This window comes from Drosophila ficusphila, unplaced genomic scaffold, assembly GCF_018152265.1.
Source record: "Drosophila ficusphila isolate 14025-0441.05 unplaced genomic scaffold, ASM1815226v1 contig_106, whole genome shotgun sequence".
NCBI lineage: Eukaryota > Metazoa > Arthropoda > Insecta > Diptera > Drosophilidae > Drosophila > Drosophila ficusphila.
In genome coordinates this window covers 3,515,458-3,526,902 of record NW_025063993.1, presented here as the reverse complement: position 1 = coordinate 3,526,902, position 11,445 = coordinate 3,515,458, and the positions used below count along the sequence as shown (strand labels likewise).

Here is an 11,445-nt window from a genome sequence, read left to right as displayed (position 1 = left end):
GTGCATACGCCGCCATGCACATCAAAGTACGCCGACATTAGCCCGACGCAGTCAACTAATTAGACACGCCCCCTTGCCCCCGAGATGGCATATGAAACCATAATTAACGCTAACTGTTCTATGCCAACTGAGAGAATTAAGAATTGCCCACGATACGAGGGAAGTTCAAACAAAGACGTGAAACAACAAGTGATTAGCCTACAAACGCGAATTTTATTTAAGCCGAGCTATTCAAATTGAAAGTCAAAAGGAATGCTAATTTAAGGGGTTACATGGGTTTCACGGTTTCAAAAAATCGATTTTTTTTTTTATCTTATTAAATTCTATAACCTTTCTAGAATATTGTCCTAAATTTTCAAATTGATCCGAGTAATAGTCTCGGAGATACAGCCTTGAGAAGGTGGACGCTTGAGAACACTTTTATTGTCTCTTAAAACTTTAAACGCGTTTTTCTCAAAACTATGTTTTCAAAGTCGGTTGTCAAAATTTCTCGCGAACTACTCAACCGATCTTAATGAAATTTTACACAAGTATTCGAGATATCATTTACAAGGTATTGAACGAAGGATTTTTTTTTTTTCATTTACAACTATTTAAAAAAAAAAAAATGTCGAGAAATTTTCATCGAAATTTGCATTTTTTTGTAAAAACGTCTGCCAAAAATCCAATTTTCATTTTTTTTTTTTTTCCTTCGTCCAATACCTAGTTTATTGTCTATACTGAAACACGTTTTTTTTTATTTTTACTTTGGATGATCCTGAAAGAAGTTCTGCTGACAACGCGGAGGCACCTTTTTTCCGAGGGACTGCCGGAAATGGCGTCGTAATGGCCGACATTTTGATATTTTTTTTTGAAAATTTCACAAAATCTTTATTAAATATGTATCTTTTAAATAATAAAAAGTTTCATTGAAATATTTCATTTTTTATATGCAAAAAAAATTTTTGAAAAAAGGCCGTTTTTTACCCCAGGAAACCCATGTAACCCCTTAACTGGAGAACAAGAAAGGTCGGCAACCCGAAGCTGATATACCCTTGCAGTCATCAAATATGTCGATCAAAATGCATAAGGGCTAAACAACATTGAAACTATGATGATTTTTCTTTTAATTTTTCATATTTTCGACTATTGATCGTATGGCAGCTATATGATATAGTTGTCCGATTTTGATGAAATTCAATATGCAATTCAAAAGCAGTTTGAAATCTCTATATTCCAAAAAAAACTGATGAAAAACAACGATGTTATAATTTTATTTCCCGTATTTCTATAAAGATTTTTCGATCTTTCCTATGGCCGCTATATGATAACGTTGTCGGATTTTAATTAAATTTTTTTCTCGATTCAAGGCTTATTAAAAAACTTCATGTGTTGAAAATCATGCTCATGGGATAAAAAATAACGACGTTATAATTTTTTTTTATTATTTATATAGATATTTTTTTATCTTTTGTATGGCAGCTATATGGTGGAGTTATTCGATTTTGATAAAATTTTATCCGAAATTCAATAGTGGCTAAAAAACGCCATCTGGAAGAAATCAAGTCGATCTAATCAAAAACAACGGCGTTAGAATTTTTTATTTCAATCTCTTTTGTGGGAGCTATCCTATATAGTCGCCCGATCCGGCCCATTCCGACTTATATACTGCGTACAATAACTACACACCTTTTGGGAAAGTTTCAGCAAGATAGCTTTAAAACTGAGAGACAAGTTTGGGCAGAAACGGACAGGAGGACAGACGGACAGACGTTTAGACGTAATTCGATTCAGATCGTGATCATGATCAGGAATATATATACTTTATGGGGTCTATACTTTATTTCTGTAAGGGTATAAAAAGATTAAATGGGAAACAAATCATCATCTCCAATTTTAACGAGGTAGTTTAAACATTTAGTATATTTAATATTGTGTATAACAAAGTATATTCGTTTTTACTGTCAGAAAACATATTGTTCTAAAATTCTTCTAAAATTACTTTTAAAATGTTTCGAGAAAAAAGAAATTTCGCGAATTTTATGAATCCAAATTTTGTTTTTAAATAAAGCAAATTTAAAAATCTCTGGTTTTGTATAAGATAGGAAGACCGATTGGCGAGAAATATAAATTTAAAAACAGTACCATATCTGGTGAATATTTAATATTTTATTTAACAATTCATACATGGCTTTATAAAATATTCTTAGTCTAAATAATCAAAACAAAATAAACCGACACGAAAACTGCAAAAAGTTTTCGCACATGTTAAAAACTTTACTCCAATTGGTTTACCATAAAAACATTTGAGTTGATAATTTCAGTTTGAAATTAATCATTAGGAAATACACATACTTTCAATATTTAGATGCATGCTTGAGCTTAACTGTGCAGTTTAACCGCATTTATTGTTTTTTAAGCATATTTTTGTCTTTTGAAGGGTATACGAAAGTAGTTGTTCAGTCTTTGAATTGAAGTATTAATTGAAAGCGATTGCGGCAAACAGCTCTGACTATATCAGAAACACAAAACAAATTTGATTCCTTATATATTCTTATACTTCGTTCGGTAAAAATGATCTTCCATTAAAATCAAAACTTTTGCTCAAACAGAAATAGTAAAATCCAAATACAGTAAAAAATATATACAATTTATAACCTTTAAGACTTATCCAAATATAAAAACCACAATTTTCTTTTACACATTCACAAGTATTAACAAAAATCACACTTACTACTATTTTCCGAATATATATATATATATAGAGTAAGTTTAAGGTGGATCATTTTTTGTGACACTGGATTACTGGATAAGAAACTACTCATTGGACAACTAAAAGCGTTTAAATGGATTAATGAATTAGTTCAATTCAAAATATATTTATTAAATAAAAATAAAAAACTTTAAAGAGGGTCAGCTTGAAAATGAATATAATTTGAATTAGTATTTGATCGAAGTAAAATCATGTGTCTTTTGAATGCCCAAAGATTAGTTCCGCACCATCAACCACCGAATTTACTTTTGCTGCTTAGGCTAAGTCCAGCTAGTAAACTGCACAATATAGTTGATAACCTACTCTTAGCTTACCATCGTGATGTAAATTGGATTAAGTTTATCATCCTTTCCATTTGATCCACGCTAAGTTAAAGTTAATGGTTTCTTCGCGGAATTTTGTTATGAGCACCTTCGTTCGGCGTTCTCCTCCTGTGAAGTCCTGCGAACGCTTGAGTATATCCGCTGCTGATTCACGTACAGTTGCAATGGCGGTACCTGTCCGAGCAGTTGAATCGCAGGCGGTGGAGTCAGGTCCAGCGGAGTGGTGGATGCTGTTGACAGGCTCGTGGGTGTGGTGGAACTCATGCTCGATGAGCTGGACCGAGCCGACAAGGATTGGGCTGAACGCGTTCTCCTGAGAGGCTCCGATCCTTTGGGGGACTTGCAACTGCCCTGATCTCCATAGCTATGCACCCTGCCAACTACTTTAAGGTTGCTTCTGCAGGCTGGTTGATCCTGCGCCGCTTGGCTGTGGTAGGACTTTCTTAAAACAATACAAATGGCCAAGAAGGGAATGATTAAAATTCCGGAAATGCCCAGGGTTATGATGAGTAGTACATCTACACCCTCGGCTCTCCAAAAGTTTAGAGTATTCGCGTGGGACTTGAGGAAGTCAGCTCCTCCAGAATCCAATATAAGCTGGATCTTCCGCACTGCCTTTTCAGCTGGCGACGAATCGCTGCTAATCAGTCGCTCTTTGAGTTGATTCATCTTCTCCACATAGCTGGTGTTAAGGGTAAGTTGCCTTACTCCGTGGAGCAGGGAATCATAAGCAATGGAGTCGTAGCCAACGGTCAAAGAGACTCCATGATGGTGCAGACGCTTGGCCATCACTTCCTGTTCGGCCAATATGGGTATGGCAAGGATGGGCTTTAGTCCATTTATTGACTCCCAGACGCTCAACTGTCCGCAGCTACTTATGAACATCTTGACCTGCTGATGGCTTAGAATCGCTTGTTGCGGCCACCAATCTGCAATCATCACGTTCGCTGGCAGCTCTTGCTCCACTGTGAAGTCCTCCCTTTCCCATTTCAGCAGAAAGTGGAACTCCGTAAGGTGGCCAAAGACATCGAGAATAATGGACAGCTTCTCCTGAGGCAGCTGAGCTGTTTGCACATCTGCTCCCAGACTAAAATAGATAACTCCACTAGGAGCAGACTCTATGAACGACAAAAGATGCTGAAAGAAGTTAAAATTAGAGATTGGTTATACGCAATAGCTATCCACTTACCTTTGGCAATTGGAGTTCATTTGAGGGGCTTAAGTGCAGTCCTCCCACTTCCACCATATTTGGCAAATAGGCGCGTGAATAATGTAATCCAGGATGCGAGTTTATCAATGCCAGGCTCAGATTCTTCGTCAGATCTTTATAAAGCGGAAGTTCCTTAACAAGCATTTCAAAGTGATTGGTGTACACCGATTGTTGGGAGATCAGGTGGAAGAAGTTGTAGGTCAACCGCTCGAAAGTGCTCATTAGGGAGTTCAAAATCCTCTGTCTTGTGTTCATTCTCTCCGTGAAGGGTAAGAAATTGCTAGGATCCAGTGAAGAGGACTGCGGGTTGCCAAACATGTTATTCAGCCAGGAATTGGCGCCGGTGGGACTGATTGCGACGGTGGGTATGCCATAGTAGAAAGCCAAGCTAGAATAAAAGATTTTTATTATTGAACTACAACTGGGCGAAGATGGTTTTTGAACTCACCCTAACAGAGCATCGCTTAGAAACAAATCCACTATGAGCAGATCGAATTTTTCACCACTTGTCAGGAGTTTTCGCACTTGGAGATCGGACAGTAGGATGTCAACATTGGTTGTGCCTGCGTAGATCAGTCGAGTGAACCTCTCCATCACGCTTTGCGATCGCATTTCCTCGGCCTCGAAACTCATTCCCATATCGAGCCAGTTCTCCCGGAGTCCCTCGATTCGCAGCTCCCTGATCCTGGGAATTCCCTCATCCGCATTTTCCTGGGCGGCATGTGGACTGATCAAGGTCACTGAATAATTTGCCGGACTTCCAACCAGCTCTTGAAGCAATCTCCGGCCAAAGAGATAGTGCGATTTCCAGACACTGGGAAAAACTGCGAGGATGTTGGCGCCTAAAACGAAGCTACACAACAGCGTTGCCAAAAGCACTTGCAGAATTTGCATTTTGTTTTAGGGGATAATATTCGCTTTAAGCTTAACATCCGCAACTACATCCGCATCCGCATTCGTGTCTGTTAGTTTTTGGCTTTTCCGGTTTTGTTTTTTGCAAAAACACACACAACCACAGACGCACAACAGACACACAGGCACACACTCGGAGCCTCTGTTGGGCTTCTATTATTATCTGCTGCTTCTGGTCCTGGGTTTTCCACCGATTCTCATCATCTTGCTGCCACGAACCGATGGCGAAATATCACAGGTGTTAACAAAACACACAAATTGCCAAATAAAACGTAAACGAAAGTGAAAAGAACGGCAGCAACAACAGTTCGCTCGTCAGTGATGCCATAGGATGAAATATTTGCGATTGTGCGGCGGTGTCGGCGTTCTGTGAGAATGATAATCAGTGATGCTGATCTGGGGTTAAGGCAAACTTTTGTGCCCGACATTCTACTGCTTCTACAATATTTTTAGGACCACTTGCAAGAATAACAAGCGAAACAAACTCTTTGGATAAATGTCAATCAAGGTATAGCCGATACTTCAAAATCGAAAATATGTCTATGTCTTTATCTAAACTAATGCACAAACAGATTTATTGTATAAAAACTTTTCTATTACAATTTAACAGTTTTGGATTTGTTTTTGAGTTCTAGCTATATTTTTTAACTGCTTGATTGTACCCGTCGCTGCCACCAATTGAACTGCTTGCCTGTGGTGTTTCCCACTTAAAAACGCATGGTCCCACTAACTTACAAACAACCCCCTCCGCTTCTCTTCTTCTTTACCATTGCTATAAACAATTTGAAATTTGCATTTATTCGCGATTCCGTTCCCAGTCATTCGCTAAATTGCTCGACAAAAGTAGTGCTAAATTGGGTAATTGCGGCGTGTATAATCGGATGAACAGGAAAACAAGAAAAAGGGAAAATATACGGCGACAACAAACAACATATTTTTTGCAATTTGGAAGATTGCCAAAAAACGACAAGAACAATACATAAAAAACCATTTGAACTGCATTACTAAGCAGAAAAAGTGAAAAGAACAGCTGGCAGATCGGGTGCGTGGCTGAAACTGAAACAAAATCATTTGCTGTTAACTCGGCCCTAAGCAAACAGCTAAGGTGAATCCGGCCAAAAGCACAAACCACAACAACAAGCCGCAACAAACCGGCAACAGCTGACAGTTATTGCTTACGTAAGCCACTCGCAATTACAAACGGCTAAGCAAGTTAACTGCCAAAATGTCGCAAGTATCAAGTAAGAATCAATTAAAACTCAAACCAAAACGGTGGTGTAACGAAAATCCAATTAATTTCGGTCTAAAGCTTAAAAATTTTTCTACTCTGGTGTTTACACATAAGTGGCATTAGCTGTTAAAATTATAATTTCATTGAGAAACTAATTAGCATCCCAAAAAGCGAAGCTAAAGATTGTTGTTAATTGTTAAGAAAACGCGATTAAAATTTAAAACTAAAAAAAGAGTCTAGTCACCTACATATGTAGTCTGAATTGTCCAACGCTTTTTTTTATGGGGTGCTTAAGGGATTAACTTAATGACACTACTTTTAAAAAATATAAAAAACGTCTGACCTTAAGCCTCTAAATGTTTTTACGAATATATAGTAAACAAAATCTTTTCTTGTTCTCTGCTCTATTTTCAATTTTATCGCAAACAAAAATAAAATCTTAACCGCTACCAGATTTAATAATAAGTTTTCATGAGTGTTTCGAACTTAGGATACAAATTTGGATTTTTGTGATACCACAAAAGATAAATAATTTCCCAACTAAATAACCGACAACTTTTTTAGCCCTTATTGATGTGGACAAGCCGCTGTTCGATCTCAGCACCTTTGCTGGGCGCTTCCAGTATTTCGCCTGGATGACGGATCCTCGGACCGTAATCGTCTCCAGCGAGCGTCTGCTCGAAGCCAAAGCCATGATGGAACGCTACCGGAAAGGTGATCAATCGCCGCAGTTGAAACAGGAGGAAGTGTACTACAACATGAAGCTGTACAACTCCGCATTCCATCCGGATACTGGCGAGCTGCAGAACTTTTGCGGCCGAATGAGTTTTCAGGCAAGTCTCGTGATGTGTTTGGCACGTGGGTGCTGAAAATAGAATCCTCGGCTGCGGACGAGTGTGAATAGTTTGCCAAAAGTACTGGGGGAGCACGAATACAAGACTAGACAGCAAGGAATCTCAAACTAAATGGGATTTTATCTGATTAAGTGAGATTTCAGGGGTTAAAATTTATAAAAATACCACTGAGGTTATAAAAACTAGATTTGTTTAGTCTCTTAAGTGTAAAAACATTTAAATGAGATTTTATCTGTCTATTATCTTTATCTATTATTAAAAAAAAAAAAGATTTGATTTCTGGATATAAAAAAAGTATACAAGTTATTACATTTTCTACTAAAAGTTAATAATATTTTTTTTAATATTTAATGCCTTACTACTACATACTTACAACTCGTTATATCTGAAAAAAATTAATATTGCTTTATGCCTTATAATTGTTGTGCTTGTTGTTTATTTTGTTGAACAGTTTAACCAAATGCTTTTGTGTTTCTGCCCCATTAGGTGCCCGGCGGCATGTTAATCACGGGCGGCATGCTGGCCTTCTACCGCACCGTTCCGGCTGTGGTTCTCTGGCAGTTCATCAATCAGTCCTTCAATGCGGTGGTCAATTACACGAATCGCAATGCCAATTCGCCCACCAGTGTTACGCAGCTGGGCGTGGCATATGTATCGGCCACGACATCGGCTCTTATTGCCGCCATCGGATGCAAAAACTATTGGTCGAAGAAAGCTAGTCCGCTTTTCCAAAGATTTGTGCCCTTCGCGGCTGTGGCGGCGGCCAACTTTGTCAACATTCCGCTAATGCGTCAGAATGAGATACTTAATGGCATTGAGGTGAAAAATGCGGACGGAGAGATTGTGGGCCAGAGTAGGTTGGCCGCCATCAAGGGAATTGGCGAGGTGGTTGTCTCCAGGATCGCGATGGCGGCGCCGGGAATGCTGGTGCTGCCACTAATAATGGAGAGGCTGGAGAAACTGCCTGCTTACCGACGCGTCAAGTGGATTAACGCTCCCTTCCAGACCCTCATGGTTGGCTGTTTGTAAGTAACTCATTCCTCTTAAACTATTTCTTAAAGTAATTTAATTTTTATTAATTTTAGCCTGTGCTTCATGGTGCCCACTGCCTGCGCACTGTTTCCGCAACAATGCTCCCTGGACACCTCCACCATGCGCACCTTTGAGCCAGAACTGTATGAGGAGATCGAGAAGAAAACTAAAGGCAAAGTGCCCGAACATGTCTACTTCAACAAGGGTCTGTAAGATCAACTGGATATTGGCTTGGGAAGACAATAATGTGTTAGTGGTTTTCGTTCTCGTCATGTTTTTGTAGCATTTATTGTATCAGATCGCGCAATGTTGTGCAGTTGTTCCTTGTATCGTGTCATATGTGGTAGTCGCTAAGCTAGAAAGAATCTCAACTGTACTCAAAATTAATGTTCAAACTTTTACTATTTAAAAATGATTTTAATTAAAAAGATTGATTTCAAAATAACACCTTTTTAACTGAATTTCAGTTATAAAACTTGATCAAAATTGCCCAAAACAGAAAGCTAAACATGGCAAATACTTAATGTGTTCTAAGCTGTGTTCAGGTCGTTTGGTAATGCGAAAGGTTTATATTTAAAAGTAATAATCTAAAGCTGATAAAATGCTCATATTATTTTAGACATTTTCTTATCATTGTGAATTGCTTTTTATAACATCAAAATCCCCAAAAGTATCAATAAAAAGATCTGAACATTGAACAATGACGATATTTCTCAAGACACATTTATTCAAAATAAAAATAAATTCAACGAAAACTGCTTTTTAGAGCCATTAGACTTACTAACTCGTTATGTGTTTGATTTTAGGACTAATTTACTCACTTGTTTGAAATAAATGTTTACAAAATACCACAAGACTTAAACTGCAACTTTTTCACGGGTTTTAAAAACGGTTTTATTAGTTAAGTTTTCGTATCCTGTATAAGTATATATATCGTTATATATAACGCTGCGGGGCTGTTAAATATTAATATATTCGGTTTTCTTTCATTGTGTTGTAAAGTTTACAAAATGTGCAAAACACAACTAGGTAGCTATAGAATATTCATCCTAAAACGTTGAGAGAAGGGGTCTTCTTTATTGTTCGACTATTTATCGATCTGTTTGTTTGAAGCAGGGTGTTTGTTGGTTGCTACCACCACAAATCTTGTTTCTGAGACTTTCTCAAGGTACAATATCGCTTTTCGTTATTCATATTTAATTCTTTTGGTTGTAGGTGTGTTTATTTTTTATTGGCACTGTCGCTTCAATTTTTCTTTATCTTGGTGCTAAACATCGATGGAAAAATTTAACACTCAGATGTACAACATGTAAAATTGTTAATCTTACGCTAACAAAAACCAAAGGAGAAAAATAATCTCAGCAAGTGGGCACATGCCACGCCTACTTTGGAGGGCATGAGCCACAAATACGCTGCCAGGCAGCCAAATTTCGATTCCATTTCGCATTTCGCATTCGCTTGTAAAGAGTGGATCGCCTTGTGCTGTTAAAAAAATTGGAATTTGTCACATGGATCAGCAAACATTTGTTTATACATTTTCTGTTATCTTAATTATTAGGTGGCAAAAAGTTTGACGCACAAATATTTACGGGCTCTTGGGAGCTTTCTTTATTCGTATTTGGTTTAAAAAACGTGTTCAATGCCGTTTAATAGATAATAATCATGTTGTTCGTTATTTTATACTGACTGAGGCTTTCAACATTAAATTGGCATTTTAAACTTTTTAATGCTTTGTTATTTTCCCAGTTTTTTTGGCGCTTATCTGGGAAAGCTCGTTCAAAATCGTATGGGCTACCACTGCAAAAATCTTATAGGCTAGAGCTGTTAGCTTAGCAAGCTTCCCCTTTTTACAGGAACTTCAATCCGTATTTAGCTGCCTTATCAAAACTCATTCGTTTGCTTAAATAAAGCCATTTTCTAATCAAAACTAGCTCCGTGTCGGAGCTCCAGGTTGCTGTACAATAAAAACTCCTTAAAGTGGACTTCATTTCTATGGAATGGATTAGATGAATGAGTTTTATGGACCTAGCACTCGCATCTTTAATGGGATCTCTTTCCCCAAATGGAATTGTTTTCTATTCCCCAAACCATCATTCTTTGCACTCCCACAACCGATTTCGGGTTGCACTTAGTTCCTGAGCTTTAAAATTTAGAATATTCTGACCTCTTCACTTACCACGTCACTATCCCTTCCATCTTTATCAAATCGAATCAGTCGAGCTTTGGCTAGAAACAACATCTAGCCATGGGCTAAAGAAAGTTGTTCACCTCCCTATAAATCCAACTAACCAATCCAATCTACCATATCAACCTTTTTTTTATCAAATTCTGTATTAAATCTCTGCTTTCCCTACAATTATATATATTGTTTTCATATTGCGCACAGCCTTATTTTTCCAAAAAAGTTTCTGGGAATTTATTTTGTGGTTGTTTTCTGTTTTTGTTTTAAGTGTAAAACCATTCTTTAGATTTAGTTTGGTTTTATTTTGTTTCTTGAAACGTCACCTGATAAAATTTTGTACCAACATTGCCTGACTGGAAATCAGCTGACATACAACTTTATTCGTATCCATTACATAACAAATTAATCTTTTCATATCATTCCATCTGGCTGTTCACCAACTTTAACATTTCAATTGTAGAAAATAATTGTATGTGATCAATCGGCTTGTCCTACAATCTAGACAGGTTCTCAAAACTTCTAAAATATGTCTTAACTTTTATGGCCGATATTTCTCTGACCACCCTTAAAAAACCATAGAAAATGTTCTGCTTTTGGCAAAGGTTTTTTGTGTGGTTATTTGTTTTGTGCAAATGGTTGTTTTTTATTTTCCATGTTTTAGTGTTTTTCTTTTTTCAATTTTAAAAATTCTTCGATATTCGGTATTTTAGTTCACTTTACACTTATATGACTTGGCATTCGGTAATTATGTGGAAGGTATATTTATATTAGGGGGCTTCTTCTTCGCGTCTAACAACTTTTACATTTATAAACGAATTCGAGTTTTAGTAAAAATTAAAACTAAAAATAAAACTATATGCCTAAAAACTGATTAAAGATTAATTGTTTATTTCTGTTTCGGCTTCCGTATATTTATTCTCTTGACTTGGCTTAGGAGTTAAATACAAAC

General features: G+C 37.2%; 2 protein-coding genes across 2 annotated transcripts; one reads left to right on the top strand and one right to left on the bottom strand.

Moving 5' to 3' along the window:
* Positions 1-1,930: 1,930 nt before the first annotated feature.
* On the top strand, positions 1,931-9,170 carry LOC108088288 (sideroflexin-2). The gene is made up of 5 exons (XM_017186009.2): positions 1,931-2,132; positions 6,016-6,438; positions 6,993-7,261; positions 7,769-8,307; positions 8,368-9,170. Exons 2-5 carry the CDS (start codon positions 6,423-6,425, stop codon positions 8,525-8,527), a joined length of 984 nt encoding a protein of 327 aa, XP_017041498.1. The 5' UTR covers positions 1,931-2,132; positions 6,016-6,422; the 3' UTR covers positions 8,528-9,170.
* Positions 2,129-5,550, bottom strand: LOC108088286 (UDP-glucosyltransferase 2). Its single transcript, XM_017186007.2, has 3 exons — positions 4,734-5,550; positions 4,265-4,673; positions 2,129-4,212 (listed from the first exon to the last, which is right to left on the bottom strand). The coding sequence occupies exons 1-3, from the start codon at positions 5,177-5,179 to the stop codon at positions 3,154-3,156; spliced, it is 1,914 nt and encodes a 637-aa protein (XP_017041496.1). The 5' UTR covers positions 5,180-5,550; the 3' UTR covers positions 2,129-3,153.
* Positions 9,171-11,445: the final 2,275 nt, after the last annotated feature.